At 45.1% G+C, this 27384-nt stretch overlaps 1 protein-coding gene across 2 annotated transcripts in view; it reads right to left on the reverse strand.

The window, feature by feature from the left end:
- Positions 1-27384, reverse strand: part of TNPO2 (transportin 2) — a 162566-nt gene that overhangs the window by 48645 nt on the left and 86537 nt on the right. For both annotated transcript variants that reach the window (XM_078689212.1, XM_078689213.1), the window contains exons 10-14: positions 11620-11680; positions 10542-10710; positions 9861-10013; positions 8204-8429; positions 1657-1828 (exon numbers count right to left, since the gene is read on the reverse strand). In XM_078689212.1, coding sequence (XP_078545338.1) covers positions 1657-1828; positions 8204-8429; positions 9861-10013; positions 10542-10710; positions 11620-11680 — 781 coding nt within the window. The remainder of the gene's footprint in view (positions 1-1656; positions 1829-8203; positions 8430-9860; positions 10014-10541; positions 10711-11619; positions 11681-27384) is intronic.

The raw sequence follows: 27384 nt of genomic DNA on the forward strand, positions 1-27384 counted from the left end.
AAGCAGAGGAGGACCATGGCCTGGCACAGATTATGGCCGGCGAAAGAATAGAGCTCTAGGCACTAAACCAGAGAACAGTGAATGCAACGTTTTAAACATCAGTGCAGTTTAATAAAGTTCTAGTTTTAGAAAGAACACAGTACTAACCTCACACCACAGAAAAGGCCAACAAGCATTTGCAAATCAAAAAAAACCTACACGAAGAATTGGTTTGGTCAAGGATTTTTTCAGCCATGTTGTACAGCAGCACCATGCTTTGCAGCATGGCTAGAAGTTAAGGAAAAAAACAACACTGGAAGTGGGAGGTTGGTGAGCATGGCAAGACAAAGGGATGGAGTGTGGTTAGCATGACAACACGGATAAAGGGATTGAGGGTCCTCATCAGGGCAACTCGGACAACAGGTGGGAGTAAAGCAATACAGAAAACAGGAGGGAAGGTGGGAGCAGGGCAACACAGAAAGGGAGGAGGGCAGATGGTGCAAGCCAACACAGACAGTGAAGAAACACAGAAGGGGGTGCGGGAGGAGAAGAGTACATGAGGGAGCCAAGTGAAAGGCGCACTCAGGTAGAGAACTTAAAGAAAAAGTTGGCGCCATTTTTTTTTTAATGAGCAATGGAAGGAAATACGTAATGGATCCATGCCCCCGGGGGAAGGGGCGTTTAGTGGCAATTAAGTCAGCCATGGGTAAGCACTAGATGGAGTCTAAGCCCACAGACCGAAAACAAAAGGCCTTGAAGATATAGAGGATGCAGGTATAGGGGAGAACCAACAATGGACCGGTCAGACCATAACGATTAGTATGAAGGTACTGAGCTGAACCCAGGGAGGCAAGCAATGACTTTGGACCAAAGACAACAGGGTGTGGGTTCAGACCTACACCAGCAGAAGCACTAATGCCAAAATAATCTTTAGAGAAGCACAAGCAATCCAGGGACTAAACCTTTGATGGTACTAGAAGTCCAGTCTAGGATGGTGGCAAAATTCAAAGCAATGCTCTGGCAAGAACAGCAATCTTTAATTGAGCTTGAACATATTGCAAATGCTAAGGCTTCTGTAGGGTGATCTGCAGCCCACAGCAGTCAACCCACAGGAACTGGAATGATTTTCCTTGAGAAAATTAGTTTCGACAACTGCAAGGGGCTGTCTCTTATGTAAAGTGGCAAGACAGTTGCAAGGGAGAAGGACAGCTTCCACAATGTTAAATCCAGCACCATCCAAACCACAGCAATAAAAATCAGAGTACATATGAACAGTCTTGAATGGGGCAGTTTGAGTAACAAGAGCATAGGGTCACAGAGACTAAGGACAGATTCCTCTAGATAAGCTCCAGGGAATAGAATGAAAAGGAGCAGAGAGAAGGGAAGCGGGGTTCAGGCGTAAGAGGGTGTAGGATTGCAGGGACTGTACTTGGATGCATTGGGACTACAAAGTCGAAAGAAAATCAGAAACAAGGACAACTAAACAAAGAATGCAAGGAAAAAAATGCAGCAGAGTGGGGGTATACCAAAGGACCAGGCTTCAGTAAAATATGAATGGAGGCAACACAGGGAAAGAAAGCCTGGCTAAGGGAACACTGTACAACAACATGCACTGCAATCAATAAGGCACTTTGGTTGTGGGGCAGTCTGACGATCACAACAGAAGCAAGTACTCACTGGCTGGTTTAAATGGTGTCCCACGGAGTCAGCAAGGGTGCCGATGGCATCGTAGAGGATCAGCAAGTTTTTGTGCTGGTACTTGCCGAAAGCAAAAACTAATGTATCCAGGATGAAGCTGAGATAGGGAACAAGCTCTGTGCAAGCCTCCTCCTCCAAGGTTGCAAAGGCACTGCGATTAGATAAGAGGAGTGTTACCGCCAATAAAGCAACAGGATGCAAGCATGACAATGCAAGTGCTCAAGGCTACACAGCTAAAGATCAGGCCAGCATACAAGCCTTTACTGGAGGGGTCTGGTGTCAAACACTAAGTATATGATTAAGTGTATGAGCATTATACAGAACAGGTGACTTCAACCAGTGAATCGCAAGATACCAGTAGCTCCAAAACACCTTCGATGTAGTTTGCAGCCATGAGTTTATTCTTAAGTAAGCACAGGGTCAAATTTTCTTTTAATGTAAAAGGAAGGCTGCATTTACTTTACATGGTCAGGCTGCAGACAGACTGAAAATGAGCAGTTCTCAGGCAGATTTATGGGCCAGGCAGGGTCACAGAGGTGAAGAAATGAAGTATGTCAACTCAATATTGGAGCGCGAGAACAAAATGATGCTTCTGAATGGTAGAAAATGTAATGAAGTTAACTTAATGATTAACTTTTAATTTTATCCCATCTCAAAGTGTTGCATTCACAAGCAGCAGACCTTTTGCTACAAGTGGACAGCAGGCACTGTGCCATATTCATAACAGAAAAAGCTATTTTTTCAAATAGCAGAAATTTAAAGTGAAGACATTGTTTTCTATGAAACATTAAGCATCAAGGTATTTCTCCACTTGCAATTAAGCCAAGTAAGTCGTAATGTTGAATAGAGCCTGCTTACTTAAAATTCCTCCCATTTAAAACAAAGGTATTTTTCAGTTTTAAATATGGCACCATGTCTACAGCCCACTAGGAGCAAGATACACAAGTTACTACTTGTGTAACAATATATCTGTAAGAGACATTAGTTAGTGATAGATTCCCTACCTTAGACTATCCCCCAGGTGTCAGACTGAATCCGGAAAGTTTTCTGCTTAGCCGTACCCCTGCGCGCCAGTAGGTAGAGTCTTGCGGCTCCGCGCTCGTCACTGGTGTCGTAAGCGCCGGGATGATGTCACAGAGGCTACTTATGATCCACCATGCACGCTGACGTCAGTTCTGCACACGCCTCCGCGCCGAAACGCAGAACCATGCAAGACACTGACCATTGGTGCATAAAACTAGGGCCCTAAAATGCGATGACCTTAACCCTAGTAATCAGTTCGCAGAACGGGGAGGATGGGTGGGGCGGTAAGGAATCTATCACTAACTAGTGATAGATTCCTTACCTTGGAATAGATACTTCAGCAATACCAACCCCAGTGGAGGGTCTGCGAACAAGATTACACCAAAAAGTCACGGAGCACCGAACGGCCAAAGAAGCAGTCTCTCCGTACCGGACGGTCATGGCAGTAGTGCTTGATAAACGTGTGCAGCGAGGCCCACGTAGCTGCTTGACAAATGTCCTGCAAGGGAACGCAACATCCCAAGGCAGTATTAGCTGCTGTTGCCCTGGTCGACTGGGCAAGCTGCCTCACAGGAGTTTCCTTCTTGGCTTTGATGCACAGAACGACCCACCGGGAAATGGTCCGTTTGTGCACAACCCGACATTTTTGGGCGCCCACGAAGAGAACAAAGAGTTGATCATCCACCGGAACGGTTGTGTACGCTGCAGATAGAAAGCAAGCGCACGTTTTGGGTCCAGACGGTGGAGCCTCTCCTCCTCCATGGAAGGATGTGGAAAGAAAGTGGGCAAAGTGATGGTCTGCCCGATGCGGATGGGCATGTCAACCTTTGGCAAGAAAGAAGGACGGGTCCTTAGAACCACCTTGTCCGGATGAACTGAAAGGAAAGGAGGTTTGGAAGAAAGAGCCTGAAGCTCATTCACTCTCCTGGCAGAGGTGATAGCAACCAGGAAAGCAGTCTTTAGAGTGAGAAGACGTAAGGGACAGTTATAAAGAGGCTCAAAGGGAGCGCACATCAGAAAAGTCAAGACAAGATTTAAGTCCCATTGAGGCATTATGAAAGGCATGGGAGGAAACGTGTGTGTAATGCCTTTGAGAAAGTGGTGAACAACCGGAGACTTAAAAAGAGAAGGCTGCAATACACATGGCGGTGGTGTTGTCCGTGAACACCTGCACTACACTTCCCCGGACGGAGGGAAGGAATGCCTTCAGTGCAAGCCGGATCGGCCGCAGCTCCGGAAGGTTGATATGGAGCCGGAAATCGCCGGAGACCAGAGGCCTCTGATCTCCGCCTCTCCCGTGTGGCCTCCCCATCCCAGGAGGGACGCATCCATCACCACTGTGTGCTCCGGTTGGGGAAGAGAGAGGGATCTGCCACTGACCCAAACGCGGTTCGTAAGCCACCACTGCAACGGTCGTGCAGCGCCCTCCGAGATCTGGACGGAATCAAACAGTTTTCCCTGATGCTGTGCCCACTGGATCTTCAGGTTCCACTGCAGAGCCGCATATGCCATCTGGCATGTGTCACCAGCAGGATACAGGAGGCCATCAGGCCCAGAAGCCGAGGGTCAGAGGCTGAATGAGCGGAATCATAGCCAGAATATCCCGGACACGCTGCTCGGGAGGATAAACCTGAAACAGTGTCGAATCCAGAACCGCTCCGATGAAGGGGAGCCTCTGAGAGGGACTCAGGTGCAAACACAGCACATTGATGGAGAACCCCAGCAAATGCAGGAGGTCGGCCGTAGTCTGGAGGTGGGAGACTACTGCCTGGGGCGAGCCCGCCTTCAACAGCCAGTCGTCGAGGTAGGGGAAGACCGACACCCCTGACCTGCGCAGGTGAGCTGCGACCACCGCCATCACCTTCATGAACACCTGAGGGCCACTGGTAAGGTCGAAGGGGAGCACGGCAAACTGAAAATGCTCCTGGCCTATCATGAACCGCAAGTAACGCTGGTGGGCTGGCAGGACGGGGATGTGAAAATCAGTGTCCTGCAAGTCCAACGCTACCATCCAGGGTCCATGGCAGTCAAGACCTGAGTCAGAGACAGCATCTTGAACTTCTGCTTCCGGAGGAAGTGATTCACGTCCCCGAGGTCCAAGATGGGGCGCAAGCCCCCCCTTTTCCATTTTGGGAACCAGAAAGTTGGGAGAACAACCACCACTTCCTACTTCCTGATCGGGAACGTACACGATGGCCCCCTTGGCCAGGAGGGCCGTGACTTCCTGACAGAAGAGCCAAATGATCCCCCGACATGCGGTGGCACCGAGGTGGCATGGCTGGAGGGGAGGACAGAAAGGGGAGCGAGTAACCTAGACAGATTATCTGCAGCACCCACTTGTCCAATGTAACTCTGCAAGTTATGATGAGATAAAATCTCATCTAGTTGCGCACAGTTCACCTGGTGTGATCCTACACCTTAAGCATTTATACAATGTCAACTCAAAATGTAATAATCAGTTATTTAATTTCATATACTGATTCTTTCGATCATTCACAAAATAAAACATTCCATATTTTTATGCAGTCGTGATTTCACAATATATCACATTATTTATCTTGATGCAATATGTTCTGTATCAACAATTCATAGTATAACCATTCATAATACATGACATTTCACATTTATTTACTAATGCCCAATGCATTTCGGCACCAGTTAGTGCCTTCATCAGGGGCTGATCTGAAATGAAAAATAAAAACAACAAGACTATAAGTATACCCTAAAAGGAACTCTGTCGAGGCCTGAATGACCAGACTCTCAGACGTGGGGTGAGTGGTCAAGAAGGCAGAATCACCAGGCGCCGGACGATGACGCCTAGCGACGTTCTTATCCACTGGTGCCTCCAGAGGCCGGCCACAACCAAGTACCCAAGAGGACTTCCGTAAGGGCCTCATTGAAAGGGAGCAGCACCTCAGACTACGTAGACGCCGTCTGGAGCACCTCCATAAGCAGGTTGGTCTTAAAGGGCCAACATAGGAAGGTCGAAACGGAAGGCCTCCGCAGAGCACCATAGCATAAGAAGCACCCTCCTCCATAGTAGGCAGAGGCGCGGCAAACCCTGGGTAAGAAGACACATCAAGGTCATCCACCCAATCCTGCTAGTAGTCACACTGCCACGCAAGTGGGTCCTCATGGCCATCCCAATCGTAGTCTGGCTGGGGTAGAATGAGCCAGCCACGGCGGTAGGGACGGACCCGGAGACTGGGTCAGCGGCGGCACCGGTAGCGACACCAGCCAGGCCCGCATCACAACGTGGATCCCAGGCCGGAATAAAATGGTCCGGGAACTGGGGCAGGGGCGGGATAAATGGCACCCAGTGCGGCACCTGTGGCAGAGCTGGGGCTGGAGCCAAGGGCGGGGCCAGAGCCAGCAGTGCTGCACCTTGTGGCACCGAGGCCGTAGCAGAGGGCGCTGGATCCTGTGACTCCAGGGCTGGCGACAGAGGCTGTGCCGCCGGGCCAACAGGATCTGGACACGGGACCGCGGGGCCCAAAGGCGCACAAAGGTCTCAAAAAAGTGGTCAAAAAATGGCCGAGGTACGTGCTCAATCCGGATCTGCGCTTTCGGCGCAGAAAAATAAAGAACTGACGTCAGCGCGCATGGTGGCGCCTAAGTAGCCTCTGTGACATCATCCCGGTGCTTATGACGCCAGTAACGGGAGCGGAGCCACACGATGCCACCTACTGGCACACAGGGGTACTGCTAAGCAGAAAACTTTCTGGATGCAGTCTGACGCCTAGGGAATATTCTAAGGTAAGGAATCTATCACTAACGTGTCTTTTAGATGCTTGGTGTTTATAAATGTGACGCTTGGAAATGGGAGAAAATTTAAATGATGAGCTTTCTGGAATCCATATAAGATGCTTGGTGTTTATAAATGTGACGCTTGGAAATGGGAGAAATTGTAAATGATGAGCTTGATGGAATCCATACAAAACGCTAACTCTGCTAGATACAGCGCCATATTTATAAGTGAAAAATGTTGCCACCATATTAGATTGGAGAAATTTAAAATGCAGAAAATGTTAACTTAATCTGAACATTTTTGCATAACATTTTTCGCAATTTATAATGTTGCCTAATGGTGTTATACATGTAACGGGTTCAATGTGATCAGGTATGTCCTGTGCCATAAGTATATTTGACTGTCACCCGTAGACACATCCCACTCATATGCACACAAGTTCATTCGTCTAAGGACACATGTGAATCCTATTATAGTGCCCATGTCAAAGTATTTTGTTCAAACCATAGCATCTGGCTCTATCGACAGTAGGCTTACAGTTAATTAAGCTGGGTGTGGGGGCGCCTGGTAACAATGAACAAGTTGCTGAGCATTCAGTAGCTTCCAATGAGTTTCACTGATCAGAAGTAGCTCTCACAACAGAAAAGTTTGGAGACACCTGCTATAGAACGTTAATGACTGCAGGCAACACCTTGTGTGTAAAGCATAGGTTTATATATACCTCGCTATATTACACCAGTATACTCTGTGTGCTAAATTTAGCCACCTCCTGCAGCACCCACTTCTTACACCTCGTGGTCAAGCACAAACCATTTCTTCAAAAGCTCAGCCACAGACCCTAGCACCCAGTGCCCCATCACGTACAGTATTTACTAATCCTGTAACAACCCTCCAAACAATAGAGTATCATGCTACAAAATATTAATCATTTGGACATTCAGTAGGAAAATTAAAAATTACATTAACAATAAAGTGATAAAAGACACCTTCAAAGGTGCTTGGAAAGCATGCAAACAGAAAACTTGGAAGCTTCAAGTGAAAAAAGAAGCCTGGAAAACAACTAACTAAAACAAGAAAACAAAAAACGGATCCACTCCATAATGTGATGCCACTAAAGAACCAGATAAAACTTGGAATGGAAACAAAAGTTCATTGTAACACCGCTTACACTATCAACTAGACTGCAAATTCCTAAAAAAAAAAAAGAGCTGAGAGAAGTTTGGTAATGGGATTAGGACGTGGTCATGGGGTGAGGTTAGGGCACGGAACAGAGTTGGGCAAATCAACATGTGTTGAAGAATCAAGATCCTCCATGCAATATTTACAGATTTAAAGGGATGTCCTAAAATGACAATTCAAGAAATGCCATATGGAGAGACCTACCCTGAAACATTTGCTACGATCTCCATATTTGAATAAAGTTATTGATGAAGTAACACACTGCTCTCGGTAAGAAAAAAAAACGTTATTGAAGGAAGAGCTACAGGGGATAATTGAACAAGAAATTCATAAGTGCATACTGAAGCAGTGTTAGGCAAGGGGGGCTGCAAAGAAAACTGGTTTGCCAACTTAGTGACACACCCTTCAGATTTCTCTTTTAATACGCAGAATACGTTGAAATGTCAAAATAACTTCTGTAACAATGCTCAGATATTACTAAAACCCACTTGACTACTCAGGCAGTTTGTGAATGATTTACTAGGTTTGTACCAACTTCCACCAAAGACCCCCCCCCCATCTCTCCCACAAACCTACCTGCAAGCCGCCTCTTGAACCCTCTTGTTGCTGTCCAGTATTCGCTTCAGCAGCTCGGTCATCAAGGGCTTCAGGTACAGGTCTGGGGGCTGGCTCACCACCCAATGGGCATATCGGCTAAGGGTCCAGCAGGCAATTGAGCGCACGAGGGCCTTCTTATCGGACAGGCACTGGATGAGATGCGGGATTAGCTCAGGGAGATAGGGCACCATGCCCTGCATGCAGCCTGGATAAACCATAGACAGAAGTTACGGTTTGAGTAATTAGAGCTCAAACAAAAAGCATACAAATGACCTGGGCTGTTCATGGAGTAATGCACAAACAGCACATGCAACCCACCAGAAGCCATATACTGGAACTTATGGCACCAAACTTGCAGAAGCTCCTTTTTAAGCCAAAACTTTGTCACTAAAGTGATATCCTGGTATTAGTAAGGATAGGCATTACAACCCCTTACCACCCTCCACCTCAGGCAGCAGCCTAGCAGACAGGTCAGCGTTCCTTGGATCAGACAGTATGAATACAATAACCCCTCATTTAGTCAGGCTAGATCAATTGCATCACTTCCAAGGCCAACCCTTACTGCAGAAAAACAGCTCCTGGTACTAGATTGAAACTTATATTAAGCAACCGTAATTTGGAGAGAAAAAAAGCGACCCTTGGGAAGTGTTAAAATATATGTATTTGGTAGTTAGATGAAAGTCTAGATTTGGTGACTTGCTATATCAATATTTTCAATTTAGTAGAAATCCCACGCAGCAGGGTTACTACCATAGACCAATGCAAAGGTCTCTGACCATCTTTGTATATTTGTAACTTCATAAACCTGGGAGGGGAAAGTAAACAGGCAAGGAACTGAAGGAACGCAATTAAATGATGTTTTTCCAAAAAGATACAAGTTTAACAAGCACATCATGCCCAGAGTATTTTTGATAGATGCCTTTAATGAATGAATAAAACATTTCTTCAAACCACTTTACATTGACCTGCAGCTTCCTTAAAGCAGTTTCTATAAAAACGGCTGAAGTGCTTACATTTAAGAATGTGTAACAAAAATATTGTTTTGAATCATGCTGAAAAACTGATTGCCAGACATATTGGTTAAATGTTAATCTTTGATACCATATATAGACAAACTGCAACTGAAAGAAGCAAATAGTGATGCACAAACATGGATAGTATTTTCTTTTTTCCAACTTCATTTGCAGAGCACAAGCGGGCACCCACCAACAATGGTGTGAAAGGGATTGCCTCCAGAAAAGGGTCCTTTAGAGCAGGAATTGAAAAGCAAGGTCTTAAATGCCTTACAAAAGCCCAAAAGATGTGATTCAAGCAGCAACAAGTGCCAGTGCTTGGAAGCCAGGAAAGAGTAGGAGTGACCTCACCACTGGGAAAAAGTTTTCAGAAGAACGAGGAGCACGAGACTGTATCAGAGTGGCCATGCCAGTAAGTACATTGCTTTGGGGTGTAAGATGAATATCTTCAGACTGAACAAGGCTTTAGAAGGACAATGTTTAAAGTCATGGTTTGAAACTACAATTCAGTTTGTGTTGCTATACCACCGGGCCCATTTGAGGGAGGCTGCTCCTACAGCAAGGAATATAGATTGGACAGCAATGTTCACTGTATCCATACTAAGGTTGCACAGCAGACCTACCTTCAGCAATAGCCCCAAGGACAAGAATGCCAGACTCCTTGATGACCCACTCAGGGTGGAAGAGCAGACCCTTGAGGAGTGGGAGGAGGTGGGGCAGCAAGTCTTCCCGAAAGACATTAGCAAGAACATCAAGTGCAGCAGCCGAGCACTTTCCTGCATTAAGAAAGAATATAATCACTGTAAGGACACCAATCAAACGTTTAGTCATATTAAACAGACTGATCAATACAAACTAGATTGCCAATTCGATCCTAGAAATCAGTCACATCTTGAAATTACCTAGCAAACTGTATTTTTCCCTGCTGCTTTTTGGGCCCTTGGATTCAACAATTGCTGGATGCGATAGCCATGGTAAAATACTCACAACAAAGCTAAGGTGAACAAAGTTCAAACTGGGGATTGGCTGCTGTCGTTTATTTAAGATTCAGCAAAGAGCTTAACACGTGCATTTCTAATAGCGGAGAAGTTGGCATCAAAACATCTTAGAGGGAACCATGTCTACACAAAGGGGGACACAGCATTTCACTGGCACGTCGGATTCTGTCCAATACTTTCATTACATGGGCACAGCAGTTGCCCATGCACTAAGTAACCCACTAGCCACATTAAACTGCATATTTGGGAGATGTATAAAGATTAACTCAGTCAACCGTGGCCATATAGTGCCTACCCAGCACCTACTCAGGTTCCAGTCCGAGAGAGTATCATCATCGTCGTCTTCATCATCCCCGTCTTCGTCATCTGCAGTGCGATCCTCCTCGTGCTGCAAGGTGACCGTTCTTGATTTGTGGAAGCGTGGCTTGATGTCCTGCTCGCTATCTGGGACAGTCTCATCTTCTTCAACGTCCCCCTGAACAAAAAGTAGAGCTGGCAATAATTAGTACAAAATACAAGCTATTTAACCTTCTCAACTCAACCTTGCAGAATCCAACATGTCAGAATACTGTGGCTGCAATCAGTTTGCACAAGAACAGAGACACTAATCAGGGAAATCTATGTAGAAGACTGCCTGCACATTTCCAAGGAATATTGTAGCACCTGGAGGATCTTACTTAGCACCTTGCTTTGCTACTCCTACCTCTACAGCCCCCAAAACCTGAACACACTTCACAGGGAGAAGAGAAGGTGTTAAATGTAAAGCAGCAGAGGGCTGGGTACAGCTCCCACCTCAGCCACAATATCAAAGGATTACTGCAGCTCCTTGAATCAGACAGTATGAATACAGTGACCACATCATGAGTCGGGTCAAGGTTTATGCATCACTTTCAAGGAGCTTACAGTACGTGTAGCCAAGGGACCATAGCATAATAGGAAGGACAGTTAGCAACCCAGATTTCCAGTCTCCATATAAAATCAAAAGTACCCAATTATTAACAAAACAACCAATAAAGTACTACACTGCCCCCTGCCAAACATCTCTAAAAGCAATCTAAGAGACTCCTTCACCCACCCTCTTGGTCTTACTTTACTATTCAGCATAAAGTCACACAAACATTTGCTGCACTGAGTTTCTTCAAACCTTCTAATAACGCCTGCCACCAAAAAGATACATCACAAAGAACCAGACATCTACATATTGAGATCACAATAAAGCACACAAAAAAGCAATCACAAATTTAGAAGTACCTTTCACAAGATGTCCATCTGAAAATATTTCATACCATCCCCTACCCCGGTTTACCAAGGACATGTCACACTATTAGACACGGAGGGCATAAGATTAGAACAGAAAAAAAGATGGCCACACAGGACGACATACCTTTAACAAGATGATGTCTATCTCAGAGTACTTCATGCCGTTCACGAGAATGGGAATTAGCCTGTGAAAGTAAAAGGTCTGGTGTGAAAGTGTGATACACACATCCAAAGACAACGGACATGTAATGACTAAATCACATGCTGGAAAAATGACCTGAAATTGATGAATGCGAGGCATGTGCTTTAAAAGCCTACTTCCACCTGCTTCCCCCTTCACACACATCCATCTATTACGCTCTTTGGGGTCTCTACATGCTGAAGAGTTTGCAACACATGCCATGACTACACAAATACACCACAAGCCGCAGCAGACAAACTTCAGTTCATGCACTGGAAAAATGGATACAGGTATGGTGCCCAACTTTTACGCTTGCACTTAACCTTAATCTACTTCGAGACTAGGGGTTCATGGGGGGTGTGCGTGCGTGTGTGTATCCGTTAAAGGCTTAATTGTATAAAGGTGGTTATGGATCTGCATCCTTTCTAATGTTGAGGAAAATGATATTTTGCCTGACCAAAATGTCCACTACGTACACCCTATGTTACATTCATGTCACCCATGCATATTCCTCGTAGTGGCCTGAATCACTAGGCCTCTGCAAACATGTCCTGCAAGTCGAGTCATCAAGTCTCCCAAACATTAAGCTAACATGAAGGCCCATGTTTTTGCATTTTGCATTGTGCACTTTTAAAATAAATATCGTACTGAACCTTTTATTTTGTGGTTGAGCCTGAAACCACTTTCTGAAATATTGTTTTCATGACTCCTGGCACACTGAAAACTGCAGTCACGTCAGCAAGAAGCCTGCCAAGACAGTGTTATGAATAACAGTTATCTGTTTTCAGTACAGAGTGGCATCCCTGCCCGGTGAGGAAAAGCAAACAGAACCCGTCCGCGACCGATAAGGCCTAGCCCTCTGTCTCAGCCCCCATGCAATGAACGGAGAAATATATGCTTTTTCTGATTCTTAGTGGTGAACAACCTTTTGCTTCAGACAATACATCCCCTATCATATCAGATTGTACAAGATGTGCTTTTCGCCCTGACACAAGAGATTTCTCTGCTAGGCTGGAAGTCAGCTCTCCTCCCAGTTACACGTCAATTGCACGCCATGCTCAAAGTTGCACAATTAGGGCAGAGTTCCAGCTGTCATGCAAACTCCTCCTCTAAGTACCCACCCACCTATGACACCTACCTATCACCTACCTATGACTCATCAAGTGTACACCCTCATACACGCCCACATGCTCTTATCTCTTTCTTTCTTGCTCTGCCTGGAGCGCTCCTCCCTATGTACAAGGAGTAAAATGTATATATTCTGTTCATTGTTATTAAATGTTGGATTACTCTTCCTGAACCTCAGTGGTGATGGAACATATTCTCCCTTTGACTCGAGTTATTGGAATAAAGCCCATTTTAACTTGGACACCACGGATCCTGTCTCTCATTTGATGCATGATACTTTGTTAATGCCTAGAAATTCTGCCAGGGTAATATTTTATTTACCACATTAATTGGCGCCCTTGAACAGGGACATGTCCCTTTCCCCACTCGCCGGAGTTTGTAGGTCTAGTCTTTGCCCCCTTCCACAGCCGTGACGGACTTTAAAGTGTACACGCCATTGGGATTTCCCGCTACTCCCTCAGGCCCAGGAGGAGGACGGACTGCGACAAGGCATCCATGTGAGGCGGTGAGGAACGCGGATCGTCTCAAACCAGAGCCCAGCCCGTGAGAGAGCAAGGTCCGAGGTCTCCAGAGGTCCACCTGCTCCAAGGCGCATGCGTAGAAGTTCGAGGCCTTCAAGTTTCAAGTCCTGCTTCCCGGTGAGTACCACTATGGGGAATGCATCAAGTTTCAAGACGGGCCCATGGTAAACGTGGGAACGGTAAAGACGTGTCTCATTTTTGAGACCGGTATGGTTGTACTGTATTTCAGTGCATAACGTTTTTCAAGTACATGTTTAGCTCTCTGTATCAGTTTAGGTTGTAACTGTTTTAGTGTTTAATATTTGTTTGTGTGTGAATGATTGTTGATTGTTTCAGTCTATTTTTGTGAATATTGGTTTCAAACATGCCACTGTTTTCAAAGTTACGTCAGATAGGGACCAGAAAAGGTATACTAGAAGAGTCAGTTAACATCCCGCCTAGAGACACACCTGGTCATTATATGTATAATAAGCATGGATTAGACGCCATTTTGTTTTTAGATTTATGGGTAAACTATACAAAGGACCTGGAGGAAAAGTATAGATGGCCAATCTCGGGAACATGGGATCCTGAATGTATTATGAGGGTGGAGGAAGCGCTATGGAAAAGGAAGTCAAGACCCTCTCAGAAAGATGCCATCGAATTGTGGCGCAAAGAGTCACATAGGAGAACAGAGAAAGAATTGAATAAAGCAGATAGAACTAGACAAGCTGGGGAAAAAGCCAGAGAAAAGGAACTGCGGGAGGAGGGGGAACGTGTCAAAACAGAACAGACTGATAGGGAAAGAAACGCCGTTGTTAATGGTATTTATCCCGTTCTGTCAGAAGAACTAGCTAAAGTGACCACCTCAGAAAGATCCAGTAGGCCGCGAACGCCACCACCTATACCATATAGAGTACATAGAATAAAGCCGACAGCATCAGATGCGTTCATTTCCTCGTATCTAGACGAGTCCCTTCCAGACTACGTTAATGCAGGTTTTCCTCCACCCCCACCAGCAGATCAACTCCAGCAACTTCAGCAGCAGCCCGTAAAAGATGACGTAGGTCCCGGGGCAGTGGGAGGGGTGCCTACTGTAGATGCAGCCATTCCATTTTGTGTATATGATCCAGAACCAGGAAAGGGTTCAATGGTCGTTAATTCACGTAGACTAAGACAAGCTGTTGCATATCTAGAGACATTACCAGACATGAAAGATCACCTAGATAGCATGTATCGTTTTATTAGAACGGGGGAGGGACCAGATAGTATAGCACAAGCCATGGCACAAAGAAAGGTAGGGGTTAAGAATCATATCTTACGTTTTATTATTAACTGCCTGATCAGGGAACAAGACGAAGGAGACGGAGATGTAAAGCCAGGTTTGATAGAATGGAGTGATCACATAGATGCCGGTAGACATGAGAAACAGGGACAGATAGATGCCATGTACAAGAAAATACGAAAAGGAAATAATAGAAAGGCACAGAAAAGAGTCTGAGGAGAATGGTGAGTTATCAACAGAAGTAGATGAGCCAAAAGACAAAATGAATTATGTAGGAAAAGCGCGACAGTTTGACAGACCCAAGTGCCTTGATTACTGTAAACAAGGGCCAGCTATAAAAGAAAGGTATTCCCTTGAAGCATTATTCCAGGCTACTGAAAAAGCACTGAAACGATGGATAGGGAGTGAGAGACCTCCCACACAACACGAAATAGAGTTGGCCCGGTCAGCCACCCAGTGGGTGTCCAATGCCAATATATATATAGCAGTGATATAGTGGCTCAGACCTTCTTAAGCCTTCCACCGAACGAACAGCGTTTGGCTGGTATTTACATGGTCCAACACTTGATAACGTTGTATGAAAGTCAGCATTCTGATCCTGGTCACTTGCATAAATTACTAGACGACATTTTACTAGATAGATGGACAGGTTTAGGTACTGAATTAATTAATGTAATCCTGGATCAACGACATAAGTACATAGATTCTCTGACCACATGCATGCCTCCAGTCTTACACCATGACAGACATAACGTACACATAGACAGACAGAACCCCCTACTAGAGGTTCATCCCGTCAAGAATGCGGCCAATGAGTTACAACGGGTGTATGTTTACACCCCCTTAACGAAATTAGAGATTCTTGAAATGAAAAAGATGTTGCCTTGTCATGATAAAGACCCAGGGGGATTTCACCGTGAATTAAAAGACATCCTCCGCATAGGAGATTATACATACGCTGACATTCTGAAGCTATTAAAAGTACTGTTACCTGCAGGGATTTATGAAAAGCTTAAGGAAAAAGACTGGGAAGTGGGTGAGAAAAAGTTAAGTTGGGATGCATTGGAAACAGAAGAGAAGGGCAGGCTCCCAGGAGTTGGTCTTGGAGAAAGAGCTAGAGAACTACCTGAATTTCTGATACAAGTTTTGCCAAGATTATTGATTACTAAAAAGGAAGACTGGGATGCCATTTCAGCATGTAAACAAAAGCAAGACGAGGACACAAGTGATTTCTATTCTAGATTTGAGAAATGCTTCACTATTAATAGTGGCCTTAAGCCAGGTAGCGAGTCATTTCCACATCTTTTTGTGAGCAAATTAGTTGAGAATTCCTTACCCCAGATCAAGAATAGAGTACTGAAGGTTGAGAGTACTTGGCAAGCAAACAGCCCTTCACAAATGTTACAGATGCTACAGTATCATCAGAACAGAATTAGGGAAGAGCAGGATCATGAAAAGAGACGCATGAAAGAGACCAAAATGAAGGTGCTGGTTGCCCAGACGGTACCGGCGACTTCAAACAAACATAACACGACACCAGTTAAAGGGAACTGTAATTATTGCAAACAACCAGGTCACTTTGTAAAGGACTGCACTGTCCTGAAACACAACATTGCTACAGGCAAGACAAAAGAGCGACAGTACACTCCTAGACAGAATAACACTCAACAGAACACGCAACAGACAGTAGCGAATTATCCTCCACCACCGCCTGTTAATGCCACACCACAAATGTATCAGTACACACAGTCTGACTATCCAGAATATCAACAGTTCTCATGAAACAGCCTCGAGAGGGAAGTAGGCTTGCCCCTTATTGAGGTTCCTGTAGATCAAGAGGGTCCGTATGTACATAGTCGTGTTCTAGGTCAGGATCGAAAGTTTCTGATTGACACAGGGGCGAGCAGAACTACCATCAGTCATGACGAGGTTCCAGGGGCACCTCTCTCAGGCTCAGAATGTTTCCCTGGGATTTTCAGGAAAGCCTATTGTTAATGAAGTATCAAAACCAGTTTCCCTAGGGGTTGGTCCACTGTCACGTACCACTGACCTGTTACTTACTAAGTCATGTCCAGAAAACTTACTTGGTATGAAGACATTAAAAGATCTAGGAGCAGTTATCTGCTGTTCTCCAGAAGGAGTACGCCTGTTCTTACGTGATTTTAAGGGACATTATGTACTGACTGATTTTGACCACAGACTCAAGAATGTGCCACAGACACTATGGGCACAAGGACCGACTGACGTAGGTTACATGGACATAACGCCGCACCATGTCACACTCAAAGCAGGAGTGGTACTTCCACGTATTAGACAATACAAGTTACCACCTGACGCCGAAACAGCCGTATTGAAATTAGTTGACGAACTTATTGCACGAGGAGTAGTGGTAGAGACAGTCTCTAATGTATGTAACTCGCCTGTCATTCCTATCCTTAAAAGATCTGATCCTAGTGTACTGCCAGTGTACCGATTGATTATTGACCTACGAGAATTGAACAAATGTGTAGTACCACAATATCCAGTGGTGCCAGACATTTCTTCATTATTGACTGCTATCGATTCAGAGGCTACTTACTTTACTGTTATCGATTTGAAAAATGCTTTCTTTAGTGTTCCCATCCATCCCGAATGCCAGTACCTGTTTGGATTTTCATTAAAAGGTCGTAGCTTTGTCTTTACAAGAGCTCCACAAGGTTTTACAGAAAGCCCTAGTATATACAGTCAAGCATTAAAAAGACAGCTAGACAGTGTTCACATGCCTACTGACACTGCCCTACTCCAGTACGTAGATGACATCCTAATTACAGCACGTTCAGAAATAAAATGCGAAAATGCTTCATTGACAGTTTTACATTTTCTGGCAGACAAGGGGCACAAGGTGTCGCCTTCGAAGTTGCAATTCTGTGAAAAGCAAGTGGTGTATCTTGGACACTTGCTTTCCAAAGAGGGGAGACAGCTAACACAAGCACGTATACAGCTCATTGCTAACCTTTCACAGCCCAAGACACAAAAGGAAGTACGTGCCTTTATTGGCCTCACTTCATACTGTAGGCAATGGATTCCCCAGTATGCCTTTCTAGCCAAACCACTCATACAGTTAACTACACAGGAGGCAGGGGGGACTGTCCTCCCTTGGACACAAGAACACACCTTGGCATTTGAGGAATTAAAAAGAGCTTTATGTCAAGCGCCAGTGTTAGCGACTCCATGTTACAGCAAACCTTTTATGCTTTTTGTAACTGAAAGAGAAGGAACAGCGTTATCTGTTCTCACACAAGATCAAGCAGGAAAACACAAGCCTTGCGCTTATTTTTCCAGTACACTAGACCCTGTGGCCCAGGCTCTGCCATCATGCCTGAAATCAGTTGCAGCAACAGCCCTAGCCATAAGACAAAGTGATTCAATAGTATTGGGCCACCCTCTGACAGTACAGGTTCCACATGCAGTGGAGGTTCTCTTAAACAGAACACAGACACAACACTTGACTGTAGCAAGACTGACAGGATATGAACTGACATTATTCCAGCCACACAGAGATCAGACGTTGTAACATTCTGAATCCTGCAACACTTTTGCCCTCAAGTACAGTAAATGCACCACCACATGACTGTGTGGAACTAATGAATATAGTGACGAAACCAAGACAAGACCTGACAGATATTGCACTTTCAGAACCAGACTTAACGCTCTATGTAGATGGATCATGCATGAGAACGAGTGCAGGAGAGTTAGTAGCAGCCTATGCTGTGACCACTGCTACAGAGGTCATAGAGACACAGAAAATAGACACATTGTCAGCACAAGCAGCAGAGCTCATCGCTCTGACACAAGCCTGCATAAGAGCTAAGCACTTGAAAGTAAACATTTATACTGATTCACAATATGCCTTTGGCGTTGTTCATGATTTCGGGCTACTATGGAGGGAGAGAGGTTTCCTGACCTCCCATGGGACCAAGATCCAGCACGGCCAGCTTATTCAGGCCCTGTTAGAAGCCATACATTTGCCTACAGCCATTTCTATCCTGAAGTGCAAAGCTCACACCAAAGTTACAGACACCATTTCCCAGGGTAATGACCTGGCAGACCGAACAGCTAAACTTACAGCCCAGACACCAACAGACACGACAAGGACAGAGGTACCATTACTGACAACAAGTATGACAGTCAGGGATCCCACACAAGATGTACTTGACATACAGACACATGCCACCACAGATGAGATAAAGAAATGGACTGAACAAGGAGGGGTCCAGACTGACCAAGGTTGGATGACTAAGGGAAAAAGCTCATGGTTTCTCCCAGATTCTATGGTACAAGTAATCATAAATACAGCCCATAGTCCAGCACACTTAGGAGAAAAAGCAATGTTGGACAGCTTACAGAACATCTGGTTTAACAAGCACATGCGTGCAGCAGCGAAGCAGAAAGTACGAACATGTATGATCTGTTGTCAGTTCAATCCAGGTAAAGGCATCCCGGTGGAACAAGGCGGATTTCATCCTCCTGACCACCCTTTTGAGGTTCTCCAGATGGATTATATCCAAATGGACAGATGTAGAGGTTACAAGTATGTCTTGGTAGTAGTGTGCGCACTATCTAGATGGACAGAAGCTTATCCAGTTCCAGATTATACTGCTGTAACAACAGCCAGACAGTTAGTGCGCGAGTACTTCCCCAGGTATGGATTACCTCGGGTGATCTATTCAGACAACGGCCAGCCATTCTCTTCTGAATTAATGAAACAAGTGTCTCTTCTGTTAGGTTATACATGGAAGTTCCATTGTGTCCGACACCCAGAAGCAGCAGGCCTTGTAGAAAGACATAATCAGACCCTCAAGACAAAATTAGCAAAGGTCTGTGCAGAAAAAGGCGTGGATTGGATGGTAGCCTTGCCGGTTGCCCTCTTTTACATGCGTATGGTAGCACATTCCAGAACAGGCCTATCTCCGTATGAAGTGGTTTTCGGTAGACCGCCAAATATGTGGGGTACGCCTATGCCCAGAAAGATAACTGATGTTGACAGTAACATGCTGACTGATTACCTGGCTTCCTTGATGTCTGCACTACTCTCTTGTCGTTCACAGGTTGCTGCCGCCTTCCCTGACAACACCCAGGTCCAGGAACACGCCATAGTCCCAGGGGACTTTGTGTGCATCCGGAATTTTGATAGTTCCAGCCCCCTCGAGCCGCGCTGGAAGACCCCAAAATTGGTGCTTCTTACCACGAGGACCGCGTTGAAAGTGGAGGGACGCAAGGGCTGGATCCATGCCCATCACGTTAAGCGGTATTTTGGACAATGTGGAACATTTGCAAAGAACATTGACTTTAATGACAATACAGACTTTGTGCCGCCTTTGCTTGAAAAGACCCCTCAGCAAGAGTATAGGTCTAAATTAAGATCTAGTAAGTCAGACGTAGTTTAATTGTTTAAGCCCACCCGGTGGTGAATCGGTTAGACTAGTTTCTGACATGTATAAGATCACATATGAGAATAGCAAGAAGAGAGATAAAAAGGAAAAATACTGCAAGACATTACGCAGTAGATGTATTGTTACCTTGATCATTATTTTTATTCTGTGCATTGTTATAATCTGTGTCAGTTTATTGCTACATGTTTTCTTTCCCATTTCTTCACATATATACTCTTCCAGTAACAGTACCATAGAGCATACATTTAGTGTATTGCCACCTCATGAATTGTCATATCGACTTGCCTTGCGTAACAATACTTTTATTCAAATGTTACACCATTCTCACCAGACCAGCAATGCAACTGATTGCTGGGTATGTGGCCAACTACCCCCTTATCAGAAAACAAAGGGAGTTCTGCCGAAATAATTTCTCGAATTTTCTGAACAAAACGCCCATTGGATAACATGGCAAATCGCACCTCCGCACAAAACATGCTTTTTCCACCACTTCCACAGCTCAGATCCTTTTCAAATTTGGCATCACAGTAGTCCAAGCGATGCCCTAAATCCTCACCAAAAAGCAACCAAATCCCTCCACTGGAACGGGTACGAATTTCCGCTCAAAAACACGCCCCCCCGCAAACGCCAAACAACGCCAAAATCCCTCAACACCTTGTTAAACAGCATGTTAAAACAAACACTGCCTTCTCAATACAAGATATCAACTCTTTGGCAGCTGAAGCACAATCTTTCCCCAATGACTGCTGTACATGGGAAAGTCATGAACTCATCTCTCCACGTTATCACATAACACGTACGCACATCTTCAAAACGTTTTCTCCAAACACTTGAAAGAGATCCAGCTCTCTCCTGCCTAACGTAATGTCAACATACTCTGCACAAACCATATCCACATGGCGCTATTCACAAGCCATATTTACAAGAAACTCAACAAGATATAATAATGACATGCTTTTCATAAACCATATTTACAAGGAGCTATTTACAAGGAACTTCACTCTCAGAAGGACTTTCTTCTTTCATAACGTCACGCCATACCTATTTCATTTGCGGTCAGACAGCTTATGTACATCTGCCCTTAGACTGGGGTGGGACTTGTTATATAGCATTCCTATTGCCACCTGTTTCCTTGGCCCCATCCCATTATCACAGAGATTCACAACTAGAACATGTTAGACAAACTCAACTAATACGCGAGTTAACAAGAACCCTTGAAGCAGTAGTGAATGTGACTGCATCTGCCCTGGCGAACTTGACCCAGCAGCAGTCCGCCATGATACTATCTCTGTCCGCAGTGTGGCCTGGCGATTTGCAGCCTGTGTGCAACTGCTTGCGTTCCCCATCCACATGTACAAAGGATAAAGATGAAGAACTGATTCTGTATGATCAGCTATACGGTCTCATGAATATAGATGTATCCTAAAGGGTTATGTAGGAGACAAGGAGGGAATGAGGAAAATGATATTTTGCCTGACCAAAATGTCCACTACATACACCCTATGTTACATTCATGTGCAGGTCACCCATGCATATTTCTCGTAGTGGCCTGAATCACTAGGCCTCTGCAAACATGTCCTGCAAGTCATCAATCTCCCAAACATTAAGCTAACATGAAGGCCCATGTTTTTGCATTTTGCATTGTGCACTTTTAAAATAAATATTGTACTGAACCTTTTATTTTGTGGTTGAGCCTGAAACCACTTTCTGAAATATTGTTTTCAGGACTCCTGGCACACTGAAAACTGCAGTCACGTCAGCAAGAAGCCTGCCAAGACAGTGTTATGAATAACAGTTATCTGTTTTCAGTACAGAGTGGCATCCCTGCCCCGTGAGGAAAAGCAAACAGAACCCGTCCGCGACAGATAAGGCCTAGCCCTCTGTCTCAGCCCCCATGCAATGAACGGAGAAATATATGCTTTTTCTGATTCTTAGTGGTGAACAACATTTTGCTTCAGACAATACATCCCCTATCATATCAGATTGTACAAGATGTGCTTTTCGCCCTGACACAAGAGATTTCTCTGCTAGGCTGGAAGTCAGCTCTCCTCCCAGTTACACGTCAATTGCACGCCATGCTCAAAGTTGCACAATTAGGGCAGAGTTCCAGCTGGTCATGCAAACTCCTCCTCTAAGTACCCACTTACCTATGACACCTACCTATCACCTACCTATGACTCATCAAGTGTACACCCTCATGCACCCTCATACACGCCCACATGCTCTTATCTCTTTCTTTCTTGCTCTGCCTGGAGCGCTCCTCCCTATGTACAAGGAGTAAAATGTATATATTCTGTTCATTGTTATTAAATGTTAGATTACTCTTCCTGAACCTCAGTGGTGATGGAACATATTCTCCCTTTGACTCGAGTTATTGGAATAAAGCCCATTTTAACTTGGACACCACGGATCCTGTCTCTCATTTGATGCATGATACTTTGTTAATGCCTAGAAATTCTGCCAGGGTAATATTTTATTTACCACAATGTTGTAATCCTAATGGTGCAGTAGACCCTAAATGATGCTCTTAATGCCTTAATACAAGCTTTTCCAACGAGCAGCTCGTGAGCTACTAGTCGCTTTCGAGATACCTGCAAGTAACTCTCCTGTGTGCAATCCAGCTCACTAATTTAAGTTACTACTTGGTTTAATATATTTGACCCAAAGTTGACAAGTGTCTACGAGACAAATCTATCTTTTCAGAACTTATGGTGAAATTTGGAAAAGAGCGGTTGTAGTTCCAGAATATATTTTAAGCATTTGAGTGATAAAGAACAAGTTACTTACCTTTGGTAATTATGTATCTGTAGGAGACATATATTCGTTATAGATTCCTTACCTTAGAATTATCGCCAAGCGTCCAACTGTATCTGGAGAATTTTTCTTCAGCAATACCCCTGCACGTCAGTAGGTAGTGCTGGTCAAAAGTGCATTAGTGCGAGAACGTGCCCTCTTTCTGCATGGTATGCCCCCACTTTTTGCTGATATTCTTTGACTGAGTGCGCCCTGGGCTCCTGCTAATCAGGTACCCAGGGCCGATGTTACTTCCCTAAAATGGCATTGACGCCTAAATCCAATTGGCATTGCTGGCCACAGGTCAGCCCATGTTAAACGGTACCACAGGTACTCAAGGCACTGTGACCAGAGAAGGCCTCTAAGGGCTGCATAACTTATTGTACCACCCTTAGAGGTCCTGTACCACTACACTCTCAAAGTGCCCTTGCAGGCTGCGTGCTTTGGTGAAAAACAAAAGTGAAGAGTAGACATGGCACACATCCCTGTATTCTTGAAAAATCGTACGAATTACCAAAATGCATTTACTTACCTGGTTGCAGGAAATGTCCCAGTGCTGAATCTAAGTATCCAGCACAGAGTTAGAAAAGTAATGTGAAAAGTAACTTACCTGTAATTCATTGAAAAAGCCTATTCATTTCAATGAACTGTATTTGCTAAGTATTGCAACTTACTGCATCCCCTGTAAATCAAAGTACAATTCCTATTGCATTTGCAATCTGTTCTACATTCAGCAACTTATTACTGTATTTAATGCTTACCTGTGCCAGGCTTGCTTGGTTCTAAAAATAAATTAGTATATATATATATATATATATATATATATATATATATATATATATATTTTTTTTTTTTTACACAAAAACAATTGGTCTAGAGTTCAGTCTGTGTGTGAATTCATTTGCTGACTGAGTGTGTGCATCAAATGCTTAACACGGTCTTCTGATACGGTCTTACTGCTCGACCCCAAATAGAGAGTAAGGTTCTATCTACCTTTAACCTCTGGGGTCACCTGGACTCTTGACAGACAGACAGACAGACAGACAGACAGACAGATCTATATATCTATATATAGATATATTAGATATATTAGATATATTAGATATATTAGATATATTAGATATATTAGATATATTAGATATATTAGATATATTAGATATATTAGATATATTAGATATATTAGATATATTAGATATATTAGATATATTAGATATATTAGATATATTAGATATATTAGATATATTAGATATATTAGATAGCCAGTTTCCTACAGTAAAGGGTGTCCCTAACTCTAGAAGTCAGTTCGCAGAGCAGGGAGGATGGGTGGGGCAGGAAGGAATCTTTAACTAATATAGGTCTTACAGTTACATCGTTACCGAAGGGAAGTAACGAATAGTTTTCTTACCTGTCGGTGTAGTTTTGCAGCTTGAAGATCTTTCTGGATTCACTATGCTGTGCATTATTCCGCGGTCTTGTGGTTGGGTCCGGATTCGTAGTCTTTTCTTTGTTTTTTTTTTTTTTTTTTCTCTTTGCCCAGGTGGGCGTCGGCGTCACACCCCCTTTGGGTGTATTTCCGGTGACGTCGGCATGCTTCCTGCGGAAGCTCCCACTCTTGGGCGCCATCTTCGGGTTCTTTTTTTCCGTGTTTCTTTCGTTTCCGAAGTAATGGCAATGTTCTTCTTAGTTTGTATTTACCGCTTTGTATTTTCAAAGTCTATTCTTTAGTTAACCACCTCTTCTCTCTCCAGCCTCATCTTTCTGGCGGAGGTGGGTGGGTTCGCTAGTGAATCCAGAAAGATCTTCAAGCTGCAAAACTACACCGACAGGTAAGAAAACTATTCGTTTTGCAGCGTGAATCTTTCTGGATTCACTATGCTGTGCATAGATTTTGTAGCGGTTTCTCATCTCTGTGGCGGCTGGGTGGAAGATGAGCGTTGGGTGTTGAATATGTGCTGTAGCACCTTCTGTCCCACTTGAGCTTCCTTGTTCATTTGTATGTCCACACAGTAGTGCTTCGTGAACGTGTGCACCGAAGCCCATGTTGCCGCCAGGCATATGTCCTCTATGGGTGTGTTAGCCAGGAAGGCTATTGTAGCGCCCTTCTTCCTGGTGGAGTGGGCACGTGTCCCCTCAGCCAGTTCCTGTCCTGCCCGTTTGTGGCAGAGTTGGATTGTTTGTGCGATCCATCGTGCAATGGTCCTTTTGGTTACTGCTTTGCCCATGAAGCTGTTTGCGAAGGACACAAAAAACTGTTTCGTTTTCCTGTGCCCCTTTGTCCTTTCAATGTAGTGCATGACTGCCCTTCTGGCGTCCAGGGTGTGCAGAGCTCTCTCTGCGCTGGTTGTGGGTTTTTGGAAAAAACTCGGTATCTGTATAGACTGGTTCATGTGAAAATTGGATACCACCTTCGGCATGAAGTGTGGGTCAGTCCTCATCACAACTCTATCGTTGTGTATTTGTATGTATGGTTCTTGTAGCGTCAGCGCTTGAAGCTCGCTTACTCTGCGTAAGGACGTTATCGCAACCAGGAAGGCTGTTTTCATAGTTAGCATCTTTAGGGAGGCCTTGTGAAGTGGTTCAAAGGGCTCTTTCATGAGTTCCGTTAGGACTGTGTTCAAGTTCCATGCAGGTGGCGGCACCCGCTTGGGTGGTGCGATCCTTTTCGCTCCTTCTAGGAATCTCTTCACCACCTGTGATGTGAAGAAGCTCCTGCACGTTTCTCCCCTTGTGTAGGCTACTATCGCTGCCAAGTGAACTCTTAACGAGGATGAGCTAAGGTTCTTCTCCAGTAAGTGCGTCAGGTACCTTAGCACTGTGGAGTCCCTCTTCATCTTATTGTGGAGTCTTTCCTGTCTGCACCATATTGTGAATCTTTTCCATTTCGCAACGTAGCACTTTCGAGTGCTGGGCCTTCGTGCCTCCCGAAGTACCCTCAGGGTGCTTTCTGGTAGTCTCAAATGTGCGAACTCTATGTCCTCAGGAGCCACGCTACTAGGCTCATGCTCTCTGGCTCTGGATGCAGTACCTCTCCGTTCTGCATGGACAGTAGATCTTTCCTCCTGCTGAATCTGTGGGGTGCACACTGTGTCATCTCCATGATCTGCGAGTACCAGGTCTGCCTCGCCCACTGCGGTGCGACCAGTATCAGTGTCATGTTGCTCGCTCTGCACTTGCTCAGTACTCTGTGCATCAGTGGTATCGGGGGAAAGGCGTAGGCAAATGTCCTTGACCAATCTATCCATAGGGCATTCCCCAGTGTCCCCTCCTCGGGCTGCCTGGATGCGAAGTTTTGGCATTTTGCATTCTGGCGTGTGGCAAACAGGTCCACCGATGGTGTCCCCCACCTGTCGAACAGGTATCTTGTCTCCTGAGCATTGAGCTCCCACTCGTGGGATGCCGATGTCTGCCTGCTGAGCCAATCGGCTTGTATGTTGTCCTTCCCTGGTAGGTGTATGGCTAGCAGGTCTATCTTGAGAGGGATGGCCCATCTCCATATCTCCTGCGCCAGCGTTGAAAGCGGTGCGGACTGTGTGCCCCCCTGCTTGTTGATGTAGAACATCGCAGTGGTGTTGTCTGTTTGTATCAATACCCTGTGCTTGTACAGTCTTGTTTGAAAGGCCTTCAGTGCAAGGAAGATTGTCTTCAATTCTAAGTAATTGATGTGCTTTGTGGCATCCGTCGGTGTCCACAGTCCCCTCACCTTGAGCTCCTCCATGTGAGCGCCCCATCCCTTCAGGGATGCGTCTGTGGTGATGGTCACTGTTGGCGTTGGGGGCGTTAGAGGCTTTCCCCTTGCTATGTTCTCCATGGTCCACCATGTCATCTCCTTCTGCACTGCGTGCGTTACAACCACTAGATCCTCCCAACTGCCTGTAGCTTGTGACCATTGCTCCTGTAGCCATTCTTGAATGGGTCTCATGTGGAGTCGTACATTCGGTACCAGGTGGATGCATGATGCCATCATCCCCATGATCTTGCTCGCCGTCCTCACTGTCCGAGCTTGTCCCTTCCGGTAGAGGCGAGTTTCCTTCACCAGCGCCCTCGCCCTCTTCTCGCTGGGGAACACCTTGCCCTGTAAGGTGTTGATCTGTGCTCCCAGGAAGATCTTCACTTGTTCCGGCTCCATTGATGATTTCTTCCAATGGATGGAGAACCCCAGGTTTATGAGCGTGCTGGTCACTGTATGTGCGTGCAGCTTGCATTTCTGGTATGAGTTTGCTTTCACCAGCCAGTCGTCCAGGTAAGGGTATACATGTATTCCCTGCCTTCTTAGGTGCGCTGCGACTGCTGCGAGGCACTTTGTGAAAACTCTTGGTGCCGATTTTAGACCGAAGGCCAGTGTCGTGAACTGGTAGTGGCTTTCTCCGACGGTGAACCTGAGCATGTGCTTGTGCTTCCTGTTCATTGGGATGTGCAGGTATGCGTCTTTGAGGTCTATAGTGACCATGAAGTCCCCGGTCTGCAACTGTGGGAGCACCTCTTGCAGGGAGGTCATTTTGAATTTTTGCGTTCTTATGAATTTGTTCACGAACCGTAAATCGAGAATGGGCCTCATTGTCTCGTCTACTTT

The sequence above is a fragment of the Lissotriton helveticus genome, chromosome 1_1 (assembly GCF_964261635.1).
Source record: "Lissotriton helveticus chromosome 1_1, aLisHel1.1, whole genome shotgun sequence".
Lineage (NCBI taxonomy): Eukaryota > Metazoa > Chordata > Amphibia > Caudata > Salamandridae > Lissotriton > Lissotriton helveticus.